General features: G+C 41.0%; 1 protein-coding gene across 2 annotated transcripts in view; it reads right to left on the bottom strand.

Moving 5' to 3' along the window:
* Positions 1-22914, bottom strand: part of LOC310839092 (cholesterol transporter ABCA5-like) — a 55189-nt gene that overhangs the window by 19178 nt on the left and 13097 nt on the right. For both annotated transcript variants that reach the window (XM_083727376.1, XM_083727375.1), the window contains exons 7-22: positions 21107-21248; positions 16937-17125; positions 15399-15546; positions 14134-14302; positions 12783-12841; positions 11995-12105; positions 10624-10799; positions 10368-10487; positions 7953-8091; positions 7755-7845; positions 6228-6367; positions 4907-5026; positions 4607-4808; positions 1934-2106; positions 1024-1151; positions 518-655 (exon numbers count right to left, since the gene is read on the bottom strand). In XM_083727376.1, coding sequence (XP_083583502.1) covers positions 518-655; positions 1024-1151; positions 1934-2106; positions 4607-4808; positions 4907-5026; positions 6228-6367; positions 7755-7845; positions 7953-8091; positions 10368-10487; positions 10624-10799; positions 11995-12105; positions 12783-12841; positions 14134-14302; positions 15399-15546; positions 16937-17125; positions 21107-21248 — 2245 coding nt within the window. The remainder of the gene's footprint in view (positions 1-517; positions 656-1023; positions 1152-1933; positions 2107-4606; positions 4809-4906; positions 5027-6227; positions 6368-7754; positions 7846-7952; positions 8092-10367; positions 10488-10623; positions 10800-11994; positions 12106-12782; positions 12842-14133; positions 14303-15398; positions 15547-16936; positions 17126-21106; positions 21249-22914) is intronic.

Here is a 22914-nt window from a genome sequence, read left to right on the forward strand (position 1 = left end):
TCCTCCCCCACAACAAACACTCTGTGAGGTGAGTGGGGCTGAGAGACTTCAAAGAAGTGTGACTGGCCCAAGGTCACCCAGCAGCTGCATGTGGAGGAGCGGAGACTCGAACCCGGTTCCCCAGATTAGAGACTACCGCTCTTAACCACTACACCACACTAGGGCTGCAAAACAGGGAATACCTGGGAGAACGGGGGGGGGGGGGTGTCTAACCGTGGCTGGATAAATCAGTCTGTTTTTGCTATCTTTAGTTTAAAGGTTTTTGCATTTTTAATTCTTTTGAAAGACAGTACAATAAAAGTTTGAAAACTAATACTAATAAATAAATCTGTTTTACAGCCTGACTAGGGCTGCAAAACAGGGAATACCTGGGAGACCACAACACATGGCAATTAAGACGTGTTTGGTTTTGGAGATCACAAGTCATGCAATCCAATGTACACAAAGGCCAACTTGTCACAAATTGGAATGCAACTTCATTTTACAAGAACTTTTTTGGGACTTTGCATTTACTCACTTGGAAGAACGAACTACTCCAGACATGGATGTTTTCTGTGACATTTAAATTGTGCAGATACAGATTGCTAATGATATTCATCATGACTGGTAAAGAGTATTTCATGGTGCAGTTAAAAGCAGCTGTAAAGATGTAGTTCTGAAAACAACAACAAGAAGAAGAGCATAATCAGCGACAAATCTCTAGTGCCACCGTTCCTTCCCCCTAGCACTTTATGTGCTACTGGAACAACACCAGGGCAGTCTGGGAGAAAGGAAATGGCATGTGAGGTATTAAAGAAAACTTTGTGAGCTTTGATCTTGCCACTGCTGCTGCCACCAAGGCTGACAGTGACGAAAAAGGAAAAAGACCTACCGCCCTGTTTCTTAGTCGAGTTCCCTCTTCAAATTTCAAAACCTCCCCTATCTCACTTGGGAAAAAAATTCATTTTGCACCCCAACTCCCTGCCAGCAAACAGAACCGATGCCCACATAGACCCAATATATTTAACCTGCATTTCTTCTCACCTTGCCTGCATGAGATACATTTAATGCTCCATTGTGGGGAGCAACTGATACATAATCACTGCCATTGAATATTTCTGTGTGTACATTCTGGCTTATAAGAGAGCTGATGATGTCATCAATGTCTGATCCTAGGTTGAGACAATAAAGAAAGTTGAAAGGTTATTCTCACAGGCACAAAGATTCCTTGCATGCAAAGAGTTTCCCCATTCCCTGCTATGCCAAAGATACATATTATTATTGAACATTTAGAGTTAGCACTGGTATTGCAGCAAACAAGAAGGCTCATGTTCTCCAGAAGTCCCGTATAAACATCAAAATATCCTTAGAGTTTTAGGGTGAATTCCAATTAAGTCATACTCAGACCTGACACATTGAAATAAATGAAAGTTAATTATTTGAGTGGGTCTGCTTTGTGCATGACGGAGATCAATACCCTTGAAGCACTGACAAGATGTGTATATATTATTACACACACACACACACACACACACACACACAACCTGTGCTGTCATGTAATCACTATAATTATGAAACAATGTTGCTTCTTTTATTGATTTATTTTTAAATATTTATACCCTGCCCACTAACTGATGCTGCTGTAAAGCTTTCAGCTTTTTGGTAAAAAATCAAACTATTTAAAGTCTGTTCCATGAAGTTGGCCAGATACAATCCTAGAAACATATCATTAAATTCAATTTGTGATTGAATGGGGGGGGGGGTGGTAATCAAACCAGACTTGCCAGAAGGCTGATTTTTCTACCTGTCCTCAAGCTAACCATTCATTACACAGATTACTGTTAAACTTAATTACACTTTTAATTTATTCCTAGTGTTTGTCATACAGTAAAAAAAAAATTGAAATGCCAGATGGTGAAATGAATAAAAGTGAATAAATTGAAATGTAACTTACCAGTGAAGTTCTGAACAAGGAGACTGCTTTTGTATTTATGATGAGTTTCATTTGGTTTAAGAAAGTATAAGTCTGGAGAAAACGTAACAGGAACCACTGCATTTTTGAAGTATTGCCGATACATATTGAACATATAAATCTCAACACCAAGGAACACTGTTAATAGCAAAAACCTGAAATAAGAAGAAAAAAGTACACATAAAGCTAGTACAAATTAGTGTAAAGAATGGTGACCTTTAGAGCAGAGGCAGACTGAATAGCCATCATCCATAGTATTTCTTTATTTAATTTAACACAATCTGTTAAATTTAACACAATCTGTTATTTAATTTAACACAATCTGCTTTCTAATTTTTGTAAAACCTCTAAGTGATTTTGCATTGTTTTACTGGAAACACCAATCTGTCTTAAGTTTATTCAATACAAAACACATATTGAAAATAACTTGAGGATGACAAACATGTACTCTTTCGCAGTAACAAAGGAAAGGACCTTGCTAGATCAGAACCAGGCTGACCTGCTCAAGCATTCTCTGGAAGAATACCCTTAAAACTGTATCCACTGGTAAAATTGCTCTTTCGAGGCACAGGTCTGTGCTTGTGCTTTATTTTTTATTTTGTCCTAGAGCTTTCCCCATGAAAACCCATTATTTAGTGCTCAAGCAGAGCCAGTGTCAAGCTGAGTTTTCCACACACTGACGCTTGCTCCAATGGAGCTTTAAAAAGCAGGTTTGCGTGGGGAAAGCTCCAGAGGATTAAAAACAAAAACGGTGCTCAGACCTGCAGCTTTAACGCACAGATCATGCCTTGAAAGAAAGGAAAGGTAAATGTGGATAAGCCCCCAGTCTCACGCAATAGCAATCTGTCCCTCTTGGAGCATGACATGAATGCAATCACTTATTTTCCTTCCGTGGGCTCCTTCTCTTTTGGATTGTTAAAACATAAGATGGAAAAGTTTCCTGAAGTTCATGTGTAAGCCTTAGGTAAGAAAACTTGCAGCCAAATGTGATGTTTGATGATGCAATTTCTTTTCAAACACCTCTATCCTTGTAAATAATGTGCACAGATTGAAATTTACCACTTCCTCACTGGAACTTCTTTTCAAACATTTTTTCAGGATGTGGCAAGCTGCCCTCTTGAAGCGCATTAAGTATTCGCACAGATATTGCTGGCAAAGGTGAGGTGGGGCAGAAATAATCTAATATAATAAGGCTGAATGAACACACTTAAGCCCCAACTATCTCCTGGCTTCTCCTTGGCACACTAGAACATTATAGGGATTAGGAGGCGTGCATACATCTCCCTTGTGTTTCTCAAGCATGCATGCACATATGTACACTCTCTCTCTCTCTCTCTCTCTCTCTCTCTCTCTCTCTCTTTTCTGGATGCTAGCTATTTGAGAAAGATTTGAGCTATTTGGGAAAGATTGAGGGCACAAGAAGAAGGGGACCACAGAGGACGAGATGGTTGGACAGTGTTCTCAAAACTACCAGCATGAGTTTGACCAAACTGCGGGAGGCAGTGGAAGATAGGAGCGCCAGGCGTGCTCTGGTTCATGGGGTCACGAAGAGTTGAACACGACTAAACAACAACAACAACAGCTATCTGAGTCCCAAATTTAACTTGCACTAAGAGATAAGGGAAAACTCAGTGGCGTAGCGTGGGGGGTGCCAGGGGTGCCGGTCGCACCGGGCGCAACTTGGGCGGGGGGCGCACTCACACTAGCAGCTCTCTGCCCCTACTAAAATTCACGGGTTAGGGAGCCCGCGCTCGCTCGGCTTGGCGAGGAGGTCGCAGAAGGGGGAGAGCAAAGCCTTCTGCCGCGGGCAAAAAAAGGAGAGGAGGCCGGGCGGGCGGGCGGGCGGGCGGGCTCGCTGGCGGGGGTCTGGCTGCGCCTGCTGCTGCCGTTGCCGCTGCTGCCGGGCTTTGACAGCTTGGCGAAGCGGAGGGAGAGGAACTTTATGGTAATTGCGGCTCTCTCTCCATTGGCCTTCTGGGTAGTGAGCCGAGCCGAGCGGAGCCGGGAGTCTGGCGAGGGGGCGGGAAGAGACTTTCCCCCCTTTTTTCCACCTCGCCTGGTCAAAAGGGAGAGCGGAGTCTCCTCAGGGCGCCCTCAGGCAGGGCAGGGCAAGGCAAGCAGAGCAAGGAGGAGAGAGAGGGGAAGGGGGGGGAAGCAGCCAGGAAACGCCGCGGTGTGGAGGGGGAATCAATTAAGGAGAGAAAGCGAAAAGCCTTGGAGAAAGGGAAAAAAGGAAAGAAAAGAGGCAGCTCCGGGAGAGCGCGGGGGAAAGAGAAGGCTCGCTGCTGCTTGGGAGAGTAAATTACTGTACTTGCCTTGCCCCGGGTTAGGGGGCGCAAATTACTTGCCTTGCCCCGGGTGCTGATAACCCACGCTACGCCGCTGGGAAAACTACACAGACCTTCCACTCTCCTCAATGATGTAGCGTGCTGCTTACATGTGTGCAGCATAGGAAGTAGCGAAGAGACTCAATAGCAATTCCTCCACACACACACACATGCTGTATTCACTATTTCCCTATCAGGTGCTGCAACACAAGGCGCCAATCAGATGCAACCTTCACTCTGGGCTGCAGTCTGTTTTAACCTTTTAACATATTTCCGTTTCTGACTCTCATACATTTCGGACTAAGAAACAGAAAGCCAAGATGCTTACACTTCCGTGAGTGATTTGATGTCACGTTTGAAATTAAGAAAATGAACTTTTGCCAGCGTAGAGACCTGTTTTTTCCAAAGAGACTTATTGCTTAATACACACGATTTTGTCTCAGATAGCATTAGCAGGCTTTGCTCTAACTCATCCATAGATTTTGCATCCATTTCATCTTCAGCTTGCTCCGAGTTAAATGCACTGAAATCTAAGGAGGGTAACAGGTTAGGCAACTTAGAATTTATCCCTCATCACCAAATCATTGATCTGTAATGTACTACAAGAAGGACTGTCATTGATTCTCACCTGTGTGGTTAATTTCAGCTTCAACTTCCAGCTTGAGGAACACATCTTCCAAGGTAGTCATGGAAACGCCATAAGAAATAACACCCAAATGGGAATGCATGTCTAGATCAGCAAACAGTGCTAGAAGAAGAAGAAGCAGGAATAGATGTGGTAATAGTAGCAACAGCAACAGCAGCTGCCGCTGCCGCTGCCGCTGCCGAGCTACTGCTTGGAAATAGAAATATAGGAAGCTGTCTTGTACCATTGATCAATGCAACTCAGTACTACCTACAGCAGATATTGGATGCACTGCTGGTGGATGGGATTGCTGATGGGTCAGTCACCTGACATCACCGTGATGTAATCAAACCATGCAGGCAAACAAACTGGGCTTTGCAAGTGCCTGCAAACAATTTCAGCAGGGAGTTGCATCTTTACCTTCCCTCAGAGATGTTCAAGGAGACTTTGACTAAACATTAGGAATAACTTTTTGATGGCAAGAGCTGTTTGACAGTAGAATGGACTACTTCCGGAGGTGGGGGAATCTCCTTCACTGGAAGTTTTTTAACAGAAGTTGGATGGCCATCTGTCAGGGATTCCTTAAGCTATGACTCTTGCATTGAAGGGGACTGAATTAGATGACACACACACACTACGATTCTATGACTGAACATCATATATGGCATGAGGGGTGGAACAGGAGAGTGTGGTTTAGAGAAAAATAGCCTGCCCTGAGCGCCAAATTAGGTATCTGGATGTCTGTCTGCTGGTCTACGATGACAGTGGGCCTCCAAGGCTTCAGACACAAGTCTTTCCCAGACATATCAGGTGGTGCCAGAGATTTCTGCATGCAGAGTTTATTCTCTCCCGCTAAGCTTTATAGCTATTACATTTCTTGCAATCATGCTGCCTTATTTCTGTTTGCCGTTGAGTGTAACAACAAAAAAGCCTTTGGTGCCACTATTGTTTAATGATTGCATATAGCGTAACAGTTCAAAGTCACATGAAACAAAAGGTGAATGTTTTCCTTCATTTATCAGAGTGTCAAAATGTGTCTGAAATTGAGGGTTTTTTGTTGTTTTCTGGGAACTGTCTTGCTACTATATAATTTTTATTAAAAGCTTGCCAAGGAAGGAAGGAAGATTACAAAAAACAAAACACAAACCAAACATAGTTTGGGGTGTTTTGACCCATTTCACAATAAATACCATCTCTTTTCCTTGCATAGCAGGCCCAAAACCTATGTTATTTCTCTTGAAGTCCATTTTAATTTAGCTTTCCATGAATTTCATTATTTTCCTCATCTACTCTTCAATTTTCACTGGTGTTCAAAGGGGAGTACCTGAAAATTTGTCCATGTCGTTAAAAGGTAAGGCATATACAAGCTGCTCTTCAGTCTGCTTTAACAAACTGGCTCCAGGGATATGCTGCTTGATCAAAAACGCTGTGCCTTCTGTGTTACAGTACCTGTCTATTTGCATACTAAGGAAAAACAAACACACACAATGTTTAATTATTTTTTACAAGGTGGGACTCTATGGTCTGTTTGTTTTTTAAGTAACAAAAGGAACATATTGTAAACCAATTTAACATATAAACTTTATTTTCTTAATCCAAATGAAAAACAAAATTTACATATAAGTATTCATAATACTTTACCTTTACCTTTATTCATAAATTATCTAAAACTCTAACAGATAAATCACAAAAAACGTTTGAGATATATTCGAGAGGTGGGAACCTTTTTTGTTTCTAAGGGTCAGTTCTTTTCAGCAGGCTGACTCTGACAGATGGGTGGGCCAATCTAGTTGTCAATCACATATCCCTATGACATAATGTGATAATCAAATGGGTTGCCCAGCCCACTTGTCAAAATCCCTTCTGCTTGCAGTGCTCCTTGCTGCAGTTCCTCCAGCAAACTTTAAAGGGGGAGGGAAACTACTGCAAAGAATATATGTGTGTGTGTGTGGAATGTTTGGGAGGAAATAAGACAGTAAATAACAAATAACAAACAAAATATTGGTGTATGTAATTTTTATTTCTCAATTATATTTTGTGGTAGTATGGTTGTAATGTTTTTGTAACATAAAATCATTCAATATTTTTTTAAATTTTTTTTTTTAAGGCTGCTTTAAATTAATATCCACGCTCCTGACTGAGCATAGGAGAGTGGAGACTGAGTGCTCTTTGCAACATTTTCTCTCTCCCACTTTTGTTGCTTCTCTCCAGCAGCAAAAAGGTAGCAGACTCTTTTTTTTTCCTTGGAAGGCTCACCATACACTGATTCCTTTCAGAGGCTAAAGAGATGGCTTTCCAAGAAGGTCCAGCCCACCCGCTGACATCACCAATGATAGTAGCTGATGGACAGGTTGGCAATGTTTGGGGGAAATGGCTTGGCAGTCCAAACTGGACCCCCTGTTTCTTCATGCCTGATATTAAGCAAGTCAATAAAAAAATTGCGGGGGTTTTGGCGTTTGGGGGCAACTCTACCTGATACACTCAATCATATTTCCATTCAGTACTTTGTGGATGTTACTGAAATTTCTAGCAGGTATAAGCCTGCTTGACCCAATTATTATTTAATATTTTATTCAGAATGCAATCCTGTACTTACTTACCTGGAAGTAGGTGGTATTAAATTTAGTGGGAACTCTGAGTGGATAGATATAGAATTGTTCTGTCAAATGCTTTTTTATAACCTTGTGAAAATAAGGCAGTATGAACCAACTAGTGTTCATATTTACCAGGTTTACTCATTGCTATTATACTTCCAGCTAATCAAACTGGGTGTTTTTTTAAATCAGTTGTAAAATTCAGGCAAAGTGGAAAATAATGAACACATTGAAATAGACTTTCAGACTACAGATACCTCAAGCGGTAGCCAATTCCCCATTTTGTTTTAAGGAACATAGAGGAGCCAAGGCATTTCAGCATTCCTTGAGAAATCACAGCTTTCCGATCTAGAAGCAAGAACAGAAGGTACGTTCAGTTATATCAGTTCATACAGTGACAAGCTGGCTATATTACCAAACTGGTACTAACACAAAGGCCCCCAAATTGCACTTGCCAGCAACAATGTCTGCTTCTTCCATGAAATGGGTACTGAACACAGTCACTCGAGTGGATTTTCCATTTTTCAGGAGGTTCCAAACTGTTTGCCGTGAACATGGATCCATGCCAGCGGTTGGTTCATCTAAGAGTAATACCTAAATATTGGCCATGGAAAACAATGGACTAGCTATTCATTTTGAAAGTAAAAGTTATCCCTTATCAATAATATCGTTTATCATTATCATCACTTCTATCAGATATGTGAACAGTTTGACCAGATAAGATCCCAAGAAAAAAGCTCAACAACTTTTGTGTCTGGATTATTACTTTTTGAAATATGGCAACCCTACTGTTTCCTCAAGCACATTGTCTCCTGTTATTGCAAGTTTTTATTTCACGGTCTCAGTCTGCCTGCCAGTAGTTTGGGAATATACTAAAAATAAAATAATTTTTAAAACACTCTGCTTCATGAAACACATCCTGTTCAGCTCCTGCAAACTGAGAAGTCTCATACACCCACATGCCCACACTCACCCCTTATAATAATTACGACAAATCCATTCCTACCAAAAGAAACACAGTCCAGAAGTACAAATCAAACAACATCAGAGATTCTGGCATTATTCTCATTAACCTTTCCATTAGTAAAGAACTGCAAAAACTCTGGGGAGAAATTTGGATGAGAAATGTTGGCACCATTCCAAGAGCAATGTAGATGTAGTGACATAGACATTCTTCAGTGCTATCACCACTTCTGATGGACTGTGAATGGATCGTTAGCTCATTTCTTATATTATTCTGGAAGCCATTTCAGCATAGCCATGTTGATGTGGGAAAAGACGATCAGAAGCCCTAGCCCATAGCCCACACCGTCTGGTGTTATGTATAAAAGTGCCTAAGATGCTTTCACAAAGTAGTGGGAAGAGAGCTGCAAACAACTGTGCTTGGAATTATCCTAGGAGGCTTCAAACACTCAGAGGGAGGGGATGTAATAGGCCTCCAGGCCTTGTGTTATATAGGATTGCCTCAAATAAATCTGAAGCTTAAATATGACTTAAATACATATGCAGCTGCTAAACTGGCTCTGATCAGTAACAATGAGGAAATGTAAACCAACGACCTCAATGTTGGTAACTGGAAGTTGAGGACTATATGGCAAATGCACAAAGCCATATTATGACCAATCAAATGTAGTAGTACAGATGTAAAAACAAAAAACAAAAAATGCACGCAGGTAAATATAGGTGGTTAACTCTGATAAAACATCCCCATTCCACAACAACACTTGGCATACAGTTGGAAATACAGCTCCAGCAAGAAGAAGAAGAAGAAGAAGAAGAAGAAGAAGAAGAAGAAGAAGAGTTTGGATTTGATATCCCGCCTTTCACACCTCTTCAGGAGTCTCAAAGCGGCTAACATTCTCCTTTCCCTTCCTCCCCCACAACAAACACTCTGTGAGGTAAGTGGGGCTGAGAGACTTCAAAGAAGTTTGACTAGCCCAAGGTCACCCAGCAGCTGCATGTGGAGGAGCGGAGACGCGAACCCGGTTCCCCAGATTACGTGGCTACCGCTCTTAACCACTACACCACACTGGCAAGGCAAGCATCTGGCTCAAATATTTCTTGCTAGATTGTCCCAGTGGCCCTGCCCACATTTCTGGCATGGTTGGTACTGAGAGATGGGCAAGCACGTTGTCAGAACTGAACAGGAAGCGACTACCTTGATCCATTTCAACTAGAACTGGAATAGCTACCCAACAAACTAGGATCTGAAGACAGATACCCCTTAACCAGGGACGCGGGTGGCGCTGTGGGTTAAACCGCAGAGCCTAGGACTTGCCAATCAAAAGGTTGGCGGTTCAAATCCCCGCGACGGAGTGAGCTCCCGTTGCTCGGTCCCTGCTCCTGCCAACCTAGCAGTTCAAAAGAACATCAAAGTGCAAGTAGATAAATAGGTACCGCTCCGGCGGGAAAGTAAACAGAGTTTCCATGCGCTGCTCTGGTTCGCCAGAAGCGGCTTAGTCATGTTGGCCACATGACCCGGAAGCTGTACGCCGGCTCTCTTGGCCAATAATGTGAAATGAGCGCTGCAACCCCAGAGTCGGTCACGACTGGACCTAATGGTCAGGGGTCCCTTTACCTTTTACCCCTTAACCAATTCACAGACCAGACCTGGGGTTCAGACTGAAATCTGCATCCTTCTGGATTTCTTTAACTTTGTGAGATGCCACTATAAGACAGTCAGATGCTTCCATCTCTAGTTTCAACAATCACTAGAATGGGTGCACAAATTCGAATAATAAATATGCCATGTAACGGAGTCTATATATCTACTCCTTTAGCATACAAGCAGTGCAGAGAAACACATTTCTTGTAAAGAAATTACATATTATTGCTGCATCAATCAACCATTTTTACCTTCTGGTGCTTACCTTTGGATCTCCAAGAACTGCAAATCCAACCGACAGTTTTCTTTTTTGTCCTCCACTTAGTTTTTTAGCTTGGTTATCTTTAATGGGGTGCATATCCAAATCAAGTAAAACTTTCTGGACCTTAAACCAAGGACAAGAAGTATTTCATATTAAATGCCCCACCCTTATGGCTCAAGATGGCTTGCAGACATTATGGTAGTATAATGGAATATATTTATGAAAGCATAATGGAATATGGTCATTAGCCTGCACTCACCTCTTGTATCATATCATTGGGAGGTATTCCTTTAACCGAAGCTATTATTGATAAATTCTCTTCCACGGTTAATACATCAAAATATATATCTGACTGCTGGCAGACTCCAATTACCTTTCTTATATCTAGCATCTCATCTATTTCCGAAACTCTACAGCCATAAATCGATGCAAATCCTAATGCATGAAAAGCAAGAGCAGAAATGTTAACACTATGATTGCTACCAGCGTAGAACATATATCTAGAGGCAGCTAGCCCAAACCTGAGGCAGAACACCCCCAAAAGTCAAGGTGTCTAACATCGCTGATTTGATTTTAAAATAAAAGCGATAAAAAAATATTATGCACTACCACCAACACGCACACAAATCAGAAAACATTAGAAACAGTACAGCTCTTGGAACTGATTTTAAAGCTGTAGAGAAATGAATGCATGCCACTAAAAAGTTGGAAGCAGACCCTCAATAAGAATGATGCTGGATGCCCAAAAAGTAACCTCTGAAAAGCAGGGATCACAGACCTGATCAGAGAGAGGAGGAACCTTTTGAAAGAGAGCTGAACTGTTCTCCTGCACACTGCTTGAAATGAGGAATTGCTAAGCTTTACTGGCTTAATTAACCATTACTACTGGTTTGCAGCTGTGGAGTCACAGAAGCCTTGGGGCCACCATCTGCTGTAGTCCTTTATTGCAGCACACCTCAGCTGCTGCTGCACTGCAGCCTCTCTGCTGTGACCTGCTAGCTGGATTTCATTACAGTGGAACCTCAGAAGCTGAACACCTTTGAACTTGAATGTTTCGGCTCCCAAATGATTGAAAACCAGAAGTGATTGTTCCGGTTTTCAAACAATTTTTGGAAGCTGAACGTCCAGCGCTTTGGTTTTCGAACTGTTCCAGGAGTTGAATGAACTCCCAGAATGGATTAAATTCGAAAACCAAGGTATGACTGTACAGTATTGTAATGCTCTCAAATTATGCATCTATGGGCCGAATCCCTTAACTGACCATGAGTAAGACCTAAGGGCACAAACTTCCTTTTTTGGCATAGATGGACCCTGAGAGACAGTCGAATGAACTAGACTAAAATATATTTTTGTATCACTCCCTACATTGTTAATCTCTTGTTGATCCACTATTATTTGAATAAATAGCACTGCCTGCACACGTATGTATGTGTATTGAGAGAAGGCTTCTATTCAAACATTCAAATGTCCCAGGTTTCCTGAGTGGGGTCTTGAGTCAGAACCTACATTAAGCCCATCCCAAGGATTACATATTTCAAAACAAAAACCACAAAATAGGCTTCCAGGGGATTTCTTCCATTAACGCTCTTTAAGACAAGTGCAAAGAGAACAGAAGTAGGCACATATTTACCATCAGAAGGTGGGGACAATCCACAAAGAATGTTCATTAATGTTGTTTTTCCTGTTCCACTATGTCCAAGTAATGCTGTGATCTGACCCTCATAAATGTCAAAGGATAAACCTAATAAGAAATGAAACAGGAAGGGGATTAATTAATGGCATTATATAGTATTGCTACAAGCTTCAGGAAGTATTTAGCCACTGCTACATAGAGTACACTATCAATTACTCTTAAGAAAAACCCCACCATTAACAGAACATTTAATATTTAATAAAGCTAAACACACAGTTGTGTACAGATTTTATTTTGACTGATGTTTCCTTATTGAGATATTTACTGATTACAGATGAGTAGTCAGTAAAGAGAAACTCACCCACATACTATATCATTGCTCCCATTGGCCATGTTTGCATTGAGCCTTGGCCTCATGTGCTCCGATTTTCTCGTCTGGTTTGGTCAAGAGTAAGAACCCCAGTTTGAACAGGAGTGCACAGTCCTAAGATTTGGTGCAGCTTATTTCTCCTTCATCACGCCATGCTAAACCATGGTTAAGTGTGTGATTTAGGTAAAGCAAAAGCAAAATCTTCTGGACTCACCCTGCCAGGCACATGGGAGGAAAAGACGGAAGTGCGCAAGCCCAAGTCTTGCTGAAACTCATTTCTGCTAGTGCATGTTGTGCTCAACCATGGTTTAGCATGACATGCAAATAGTCACTGTCAGAAAACAACAAACAGGCAACACTTAAAGAACAAGGGTTCACACTTGTGGCAGATAGCTGAAAACCTAAGAAGTCTTACTTTTCAGGGCCTCCACAGTTTCACCTTTTTTAATATATGATTTCTGGACATTATTGATTCTGAAAGAAGAGAAGATAAATTTATTTTCAAAAAGAAACACAGAACTTTGGGGAAATTTACCAAGCAAGAAAAATCAAAGAATACGCAGGTACCTCATATTTATATTAGCTTGAATATTCCTGCTTTGGTTTACAATGCAAGGTGACCTTCATATTCAAAAGTAGTACAATGCTCCTGGGAAACTATGCCATAACCCCTTCCCAGAAAGAAAGTACCACATACTTTTCCTGAACATATTATTTGACTATGATTTCTTCCAGAGTTTGATCTCTCAAAAACATTTTGAGAAATGGATGCAACGAGGGGGAGTCTGAACCACAGAATACAGTGAAAAAGATGAAATGGAACATTTCTAAACCACAAATACCACTTTTTGCTATTTGGCTTCCTGTCAAACTAAGGAAAATATGGGTAAATGGCACCCAAGGTTAATTGGATTGAATATGCCTCACTTCTGATTGAAACTAAGCTGGTTCCTACACAAAGACCTACATAGGTGCTTAGCAAAATGACCTTCCTTGCCTCAATTGCAAACTGACTAGTCAACATGCAACAGAGATTTGTACATGCAGTGACTCCCTTGTTGACTCTTATCAGGAAAGAAATATTAGTGCGTGCAACATGCAACATTTGCATCTTAAGCAATACATGGAGCTTCAGATCACTTGCACAGGTACTGGTCTACAATGTATGTTTTGATAGAACCAAAACTGATTAACACTGTCTTTTCTCAATATGGACTTTTTTTTCTTTGCCAATAATATCACTTCACAGGACAATGACAAACTATATTTGCATATGAAAACTATCACATTGCTCCTCTTGAGTGTGCATAATAAAACTGACAAGTTAATTATCACTGCATGCATACTTCACACAGAAGCCATGTTTGCGTGCAATGTTAAGCCAAGGACCCTGGCTTAATAAACCATAATGTACATGCAAAGGATTACTCAACTCTTTCCTCTTCCCTTCACGTGACCTAGGAGTGTGGTTTGTTTATCACTAATGAACCAGAATTTGAAAGTCAACAGCAAGCCTTGATTTAAGGCTGCCTACCAAGAGTTGCTTGTTAGGGAGAAATGAACAACACTCCTGCATTCAAATGTCAGGCTGAGCTGATTTGCTTGCAGCAATCGGAAAGTGTGTGCATGCTGCTTGTACACAAAATTATTTATTAAGCCAAGGTTCTTTATCATTTCATGCAAACACAGACAGTTTCTTTCTAAGTGCAAAAACAATTAATAACTGACAATAGGTTCAAGTTAAACTTCAGCATCATCTGTCATACCTAATAGCTTCTCTTCCCTGGAATTCAGAAGATATAGGCTCAACAATCTCATTGAATTCTAAGCTTCCATTAATGCTGCTTTCATACAATTCCTTGTAATTTCTTGTTCGCTTTACCCAAAATGAGGGCTTTAGGAAGAAGAAAAAGCTTCGCCGCAATCCGTATTCCCCTGGGGGTAAAAAAAGATGAGAAAGAATCTGTAAACATATGGATTACACAGTATAATTACATGTTTGGACTGTTGTCTGTTTATCATTTGCTAATTTTTAGACTTGTGCAAACTATATCCCTTATTTTGTAACCCAGGAAATCTTCCTGTACTACAGACTGGCATGTAATTTTTAGCATAAATTACAAATACATCTTTGGTGCCACAGACATACATACACACTATGCACAAGTTGAAATTCTGCTTTACTTTTATATGGATGTGCTGTTTATTTCTTGGCTCCAAATCTAAGGAGGTTTGGGATATAAAAGTTTTGCATTTAAAATGCCCATGATTAATGACCATTTCTGAATCCTACAGGAGTATTAGAGCAATAGCATAGAATAGAATAGAATAGAATAGAATAGAATAGAATAGAATAGAATAGAATAGTAAAAGACACATTCAAACTTTATGACTCCTAAGCTTTTCTGTATTTATCAAAACGCTTAGGCACCCAGTCAATTTCAATTTATGATGTGTAGATGTATGACTTGTACCACGCTTATGCAAATTATAGGCAAATTTCTTTAATTAACACAGAAGATACTAAAAGCGATTTTGTCAAATAGAGTTCAGCCAGTGATAATAATAGTTGTCCATTCAGATTAGGATGGTTTTATTAAGCACAGACAGATATGTGGGTGATTTACTATTATTTATTAGTAGACCAGAAACATATATACCAGAATTATGAAATATGACTTATAGTTTGGGTAGTTTGGGGTATATAATTAACAGGTTCCAGTCTGCATTAATCCCAGTGGGGATTTTAAATCACATACATTGTATATGAACTGGCAATTTCGATAGTGCCCAGAGGTCATAACATATCCAGACATTTTGGTTCTGCGACATATCTCCCAAAGGATTAGAATGAATTTAAAGAGGTTGAGAATGAAGATTTCTAGTATGGGCACAATTTCACTAAGGATGATGATACACTTAAAATGAGTATTTCACCAATACAGTATAATATGCATTACAATACTTAATATGTAACCAAAGCCTTGATGTTGTTCAGGTTTTCTTGTATTTTTCTTTGATTCTAACATACCTGGAATCACTTGATCGAAATAAATCCCTAGGAGCAGGTAAAGCATACTATCAAGGGTCAATAGCGTATAAGCAATAATTAGTGGATAAGGGCCATGAGTTATATGTGAGAAAATAGCTCCTTCTTCATAATCTTCCAGATGCATCACCTGCAAACACATATAATTGCAGCTATGTGACAGCATTAGTTTACTAAAATAGTAAGGTAAATAATGTAACACTATATAAATATTGATGATGATCATCAAGTTGCCATCATATGTAGGGGTGATGGGGCAAGTTCCTCATTTGGGCAGACAATTATTAGCTAAAGCGGAGAACATTCAAGCTATTCCCCCTCCCACCCCCAGTCCTAAATTATTAACTGCTGATCCCCTGTGAGTACAAAACCCTCTATATTTCATGGCTGGTAAGGCAGCAAAGATTGTTGAGGAGTGGGATGTCATTTTTCTGTCTCCTCTACCTTTAGGGCAGTTGTGGCCACAGCAACAGGAGGGAAGGTTGAATGTGTCTGTCTCTCTCTCTCCCAACCATTATCCTCCCACTCTCTTCCAGATCTTCCCTTTCCTGAATCCCCGGGAAGCATAATTTCCTCCAAAGACAAAATGACCAAACTAACATCAGGGTTTCAGAGACATGGAATGCTACTGTGGCAGCATTCCAGACACCAAGGAAAGCGGAAGAGAAAAAGAAGTGGGGAGGTAAGTTCACTGTTACCACCATAGCTGGTGGATGGGAGTGAGAAGGTGTTCTTCCACAGTTTGGATTAATATCTGACCCAGAAGAAAAACTCAGTGGCTTTAAAGCTGACTTCTGCTCATACAACGGGATTCCACTACAGAGCCAGTGTGGTGTAGTGGTTAAGAGTGGTGGACTCGTAATCTGGTGAACCGGGTTCGTGTCCCCGCTCCTCTACATGCGGCTGCTGGGTGACCTTGGGCTAGTCACACTTCTCTGAAGTCTCTCAGCCTCACTCACCTCACCTCACACTCACCTCCCCTGTTTTGGGGGAGGAAGGGAAAGGAGAATGTTAACCGCTTTGAGACTCCTTAGGGTAGTGATAAAGCAGGATATCAAATCCAAACTCCTCTTCTTCTACCTTCCTTTTTCCCACCCTGAATCCTCAAAATCTGCTCCAGAGAGCTGGGGGAGCCTCTAGAGAAAATGTTTTGAGGTGAACGGGAGACTGCAGAGGCGGAGACTGCTATGCTAGCAAAAGTCCGCTTGTGATACACTGAAAACTACACATTTATGACAGGAAGCTGCAAAATTTAACATAAAAAGTCTGCAACACACAGTGTTCTTTGAACTTCTGACAATTGTGTTACTTATTACAGTTGATTTTTCTCATCGGTTAAAATGTCTACTTAATAACGGATTAGAAAACAACAAGAAACACATATATAAAAAGTTCAGAGCAAGTTCTAGGTCTGTTATAATACATTATTCCAAGATGAAAGATTTAAACTATTATAACATCTCATAGTAGAACCACGGTGATGGGTGCATGCCACAGTAACAAACAAATACTTTACTAACCTGTACAACACCAATTAAAAAGGGGCATTCACACAGTGGGCTTAGTGACCACACAAAAGACTTTGGAAAATCTTCCAACAGGGCAATGCTCAGGCCCACAGCACCAAAAGCCACAGTTGTGAAAAACTGAGCTGAACCAGCATAGTTCACTTTTTTGAAAAGAGAGGTTAGCAAAAATGCAAAGGAAATCTAAACAGAAATAGAAAGCGTATTTTCAGTGCACAATAGGACTTGATTAAAATTGCTAGGATCTCAATTTTTACATGTGACCATCATAATTATTGTATCACTTAGTATTTGGTAAAGACAATATAATATGCTAATGAAAGACATCAGTTGGCTAACAGGCTGAGGATTTTCTTCCTAAGAGTACTATCTCCTTTGGCAAACTGCAACATCAAAATTTCCCAAATTCGTTATGAAATCAGAGTGGGAAATCTAAGGTAGCAAGGAGCGCATTAACAAAATATAATGTGATTTTTAAGGAATGATTCTTTTGCAATAAAAACAGGTCACCTTTTCAAAAATGACCACTTTCAATTCAAGATTCAGAAAGACAGTGAATGGCCAAGATGCAATTCAAATCACAGTGCAGCTCTTACATTTAATGAGGTTTTCAAAGTTAAGCAATTACTGGTATGTATTTTGCTTTGATTCAATGAAAAGACAGGCTGCAGAAGCTGCTGCTCATGGAAGCGGGATGGGAGGAAACGTTTCCAATTCTCCCTTCCCACAACAGCCTTCTGAGTCACCTGCCATGCCCTTCTATGAATGAGATGTCCCATGAGCAGAACTCTACATTTATATCCCATTTTCTGGCCAAGATCGGTTCCCAAAGAAGTTTAAAATTAAAATCCGTATAAACAATATGTTATTATTTCCTGGGGGGGTATTGTTCTCAACCCAATCAGCATATTCTCAAGGGGCAGAAGGCATCACAGATAGATTCAGGCACTGGCTGATGGTAAAGATGCTAACCCACAGAAGCGGTCTTTCCACTAAACTTCATCCAAATGTACGGACTATACACATTATAGTAGAGGCCTGATTGTACAATATGCAGCCTATATAAACCTTTCATGTAAATAATGGGCAGATTGTGCAGAACAGAGAGCAAGATCAGAATTTGACTTTAAAGGCCCTTGAATATACAGTCCGTTTACATATGCTATATTCATAAATTTGGAATAAGTGCAAAATCAGTACCCACAGGTCACCTTCTCTTCTTGCTATAAATAGGTGTTTCCATACTTTAAATGTTAGGAGCCAGAAGACTTTGGGCCAAACTAAACATAGGTATGCTTGAGAAATCTGAACTTTACAAATTCCAATATGAATTGACCTAATCCAAAACTCCTGGACTAATGTGTGGAACAGAACATTGCTATTTTAATCACTTCTCTGAATGTTGCAACACAGCGATTATCCCAAAAAAGTTTTAACATTTTGAGATAAAATACATTCAATAACACTTATTGATATGCAAATTGTGCAAACTTTTTAAAAATAAAGTAAATTAGTACAGAAATGTGACAGAATGGGCATATAAGTGAATACATGCAAAAGACACATGGACTAAAATAGGAATGGACAAATTGGTCTAAATAACCGAGATGGGGCAATCATAAGGGTCTTAGGCACATTCACATGTCATGGTGGGAAAGAGGACTACATGAAAAGAAATACAGTCTGTTCTCCCCAACTCCCACCAGCACCCAATTCCATTGCTTCAAGCAATTCTACCCAGCTCAATTCTTCTACCCAATTGTCCCACTATCAAAGATGAGCTGGAAGAAGACTGCTTAATGAAACAAAGCACAGTGAAATGGCGAGTTTCGCTCATCTCCCCAAGTATGCCCTTTCATATAAAAGATGTACTGCCCTTCCAATTGCACTTGGCATCTGAACAAAAACGGCAGACAGGTAGATGGGTGGCAACCCTGTCACAGGCAGTTTGGTCCCGAGAAACACAGATAAATCAGAAACAACATGCTTTATGTAGGGCCACCCTTGTGCAGAATGCTGTGGACAGACTGGCAATGGGAACAGACTACTGCCCACACACGGCACCAATGTTAATAGTCCTGCCCTGACTTCCCATCTGCTTTCCATCTACTTGCACTGGTGTGCTTTTGAACTGCTAGGTTGGCAGGAGCTGGGACCGTGGAATGGGAGCTCACCCTATTGCGTGGATTCAAACCGCCAATCTTCCGATCGGCAAGCCCAAGAGGCTTGGTGGTTTAAACCACAGCGCCATGACTGTGCTGGCATAACAGTATGCCTACATAATGTGCTACAGAAGGAGAGGAATCCTGTTCTGACTAAAATGTTAACCCTGATTGTGGTATAACATTACAACAAAAGAGCTTGCATTAGTTCAGAGACTCCTGCTGCTGTAAATGGACACTTCAACATTACTGCCTTCTGCACTACACAAGGAGAGGAATTCAACAAATGTTGTAGGCAATCATGACACACCAACAGCTGTATATAAGACTCAGACGGGGACAACACAGTTCAGACAACTAGGTAAGTTACACTACTCTGTGCATGTGTCCAGAGAAATCACAGAAGAACTCTGGAAACTTATTAGCCCTGTATGTTTACTGTTTGTGCAAAGTTAAAAAGGTTACGATTATGTGTATCTTTTCAGAATTTTTTGCAAATACCCTGTCTCTCAGGATCCCAGATAATGCACAATAACTTCCATTGCTACCATTGGCCACCACACACAGTTAAACGGAAGCCCAGTGGGTGGGGGGAAAGGCAGGAATCCATGCCTGAAACATTACTTCTCCAGATCTCTCCCATTTTTGTCCAATCCTCGCCCGCTGCTACAATATGGACAGTGTAAACTCCCAATAATCTTTTCACCTTCAACGACAACCAATATTGTCTCCAACTCAGGGTATGTACACACTCTGCAGGAAGAGGGGATGTTTGCCATGAAGGTGGGATCTCAACGCATACCAGCAGAGGCAATGAGATGCACAGCTACCTTTGAGACTGAGAAGTGGAGCACTTGACCCCAATGATGCCTAGTATAAGCTCTCTTCCTTGCCAGGTCAGATGGAGCAAAGAAGGTGGCACGCAGCACTAAAGGCAGAAATAGACAGGATGGGATAAAGGGGGCTGAGCAAAAGTGACAAACCATTGGCTCTATAGGTTCCACAAGGTCCACACATCACCTTTTTTCAATTGGCTGTCACATTGCTTTGCCTCAGGTATGCCGTCTTCCAGTCCTTTTAATGAGAGACTGTACCCACGTGAGATCTCATGCATACTAAACTTGTGCTGGGTTCTTTAAGAATTCCCTTAGTCCTGGTTTATATAGTTGGATCCTGCTATCTCCCGCTACATACTGCATAGCTCATTTCTGCTGCGTTAAAAAGCAGGTCCTAGAAATGGCCTCCAGGAGCAGCCTGTTGAGGTCCTTGCTCTTCCTTATGTGTTATGTTCCTGTCCTTTCCAAATAGCTTGCTCATCCCAAAATCTGTATCTTTGGGGGAACATTATTGTCCAATTCAGCTTAAACCTTCCTGGGAATCCATTGTGTTAGTGCTGTGATCAGAGTGGCCAATCTGAATGCCTTTGTGCACTTGAATGACTTTGTGCACTTGTCTGTCAAAAGATGCTTGTTTGCAGACTGCCTGTGTAGCACTATTAGGGGGATTTATAATCCTTCTCAATAAGAAGCGATCCCTGAAGGGTTTCACTGTACGTATCAGCTATTATGCTCCTGCTCACTAAACCATAGTGGTCTATACTGGGCACAGTGTTGGGAAGCCTTTGGGGCTGCTGGGTTATATTTTATATGTGTTCTAGCTAGGGTGACATGATGCCATCACTCTTGTTGACCGGATCCCTCCATGGATGGCTAATACGGCGAAGCTATCAGCATTCAGTGTTGCGAATTGGTGGGGTGGCAGAATTGCCATGGAGGCTGTAGTTGTGTCTGTTAGACCTGCTACATTTTATCTGGGTAGAAGTAACATTATTCTGGTGGAAATCCATAGCATCTTCCCTTAACACCCCTGGGATTACCCCTAAATTAGTGAGTACCTGTGAAACACCATCATAGGATACCTCTATGTCAACAGGTAGGACAATCCTAAAACACGTAGCTTCAGCATATTGGCAATGAGCAAGCACACATACATACACACTTACGGAGGATAATCCATATAGGAAAAAAAGAAGAAATATCACAAAGCTGCTACTTTGGGGAAAGAGCGAAGAAAATGTTGCAATAACCGACATGAGAAGGGACATGACAAGAATCAGACTGGTGTAGAGCAAGACCCAAGAAAGCCTAGAAAAAGGGAAAACACAATGAAGGCTCATGAATTCAAAGTTATCTATACGAACTACTAAGTTGAAGCTAAATATTAGTCAATACTAAAAGTGATAACTCTCAAATGGACCCTTGCCTGAAATTAATGAAGCACACAATCACAGTAAGCATGACAAGATGAATTACTTCATATTCATCTAAAATATTTGCAATGTACATAGTAAGCCACAAACCAAGAAAAGTAATTTTTGCTGGGTGAGTTGCTCATGGGAAGAAAATAACTAGTTCATGTTAGGCTTAGAGCTTATGGGGGCATTTCCACTGAAATAAACAAGTGGTACATGTATTGTCTGCTGCCAGTGAAAGGCTTCTCTGGGAAGGAATCATTTGGACACCACTGGGGTACAAGCAATACATATGACTTGAGGACAAAATGATGGAGGTCCTCTCATCTTGTGAGGTCTGCTGGAGATTAAGAGTTGGCAAGACCAAAAGTGAAGAGTGAACATGACTTGTCCCTGCAGACCTCACAAGCTGGGAGGAGGTCCATCATTTTGCCAGCTTTGAATTGGCTCAGAAAAGTGATCCAAGGGTTTTGGAAGGACTTCGATAGGGCCAACTCACCCATGAGGCAAAGTGAGGTGACTGCCTCGGGTGGTAGGATCCACAAGGCCAGCAGATCTGGCCTCCAAGGAATGCATCGCCCATTGCTACTGCTGCTACCATGGTGGCAGTGATGGCTGCAATGTGCTCCTTAGAGGCTGAATCTGTTGCCTCCTCAGCAGCCCCTCCCATGCTGCTTCCACAGCAGCTTCTTGGCAATTCAAAGTTGGCCCCTTTGACTCCCAATTTAACCACAGAGAAAGATTGATTTTATTCCCTTCCCCCTTGTTCCTGAGGTAGATTTCCATTCCTCTCCTCTTCTCTGGTGAGGGAGAGCCATTTTGTGGTTCGCCTCAGGTGCCAAAATGTCTTGGGCCAGCCCTGGATCACTTCCAATTTAATCCAAGGTGATCTTGGGAGTGCTCGCCCATATATTCTAGTTGCATGTAGTTCTATTTCCATTCCTAATATACCATGCACTTCACACAATGATGTTACCTGGCAAAATGGATATTGTCTATTTTAATAAATCACTCAAACTTCTCAAGGCAGCAGGGATTGAATAAAACAGTTGGTATAACTGACATTCTATCTAACTTGTCTCAAAACCTTGGGCAAAAAGATGGTTGAAATTTTGACAAGAAGTAAATGCACAATGTTGGTGCATGACACCCCTCAGAGTGGTGTTCATTCCACAAGTGTTTTATTACAGCAGCAATATTTTATAATAGGCATTTTTTAATCATGTGGTAATCTCAAATAAACTGCAGAAAGAGGGGTTTTCATAAACTACAAGAATGAATGAATGGGAATGAAATAAAATTGAACGGAAAATTAGAGAAGAGAAATGAAATTGATTTGGCTATGGAGAAGAGAAATAAACTAGAGGAAATAAATGGAGATAAACTGAAATGGAGAGTAGGGATGAAATGAAGGCTTTAAAGTGTGCAGTTGAATGACAGATAATATAGAGAAGATCACCAACAGTAACAGCACAGAAAATACCTGTAGATTGAAGAATGAGCGTCTGCATATCTGCTGAGAAGCAAGACACAGTCTCAATAGTTTACGCATATCTGGA

The sequence above is a fragment of the Podarcis gaigeae genome, assembly GCF_964106915.1.
Source record: "Podarcis gaigeae genome assembly, chromosome: 2".
Classification (NCBI taxonomy): domain Eukaryota; kingdom Metazoa; phylum Chordata; class Lepidosauria; order Squamata; family Lacertidae; genus Podarcis; species Podarcis gaigeae.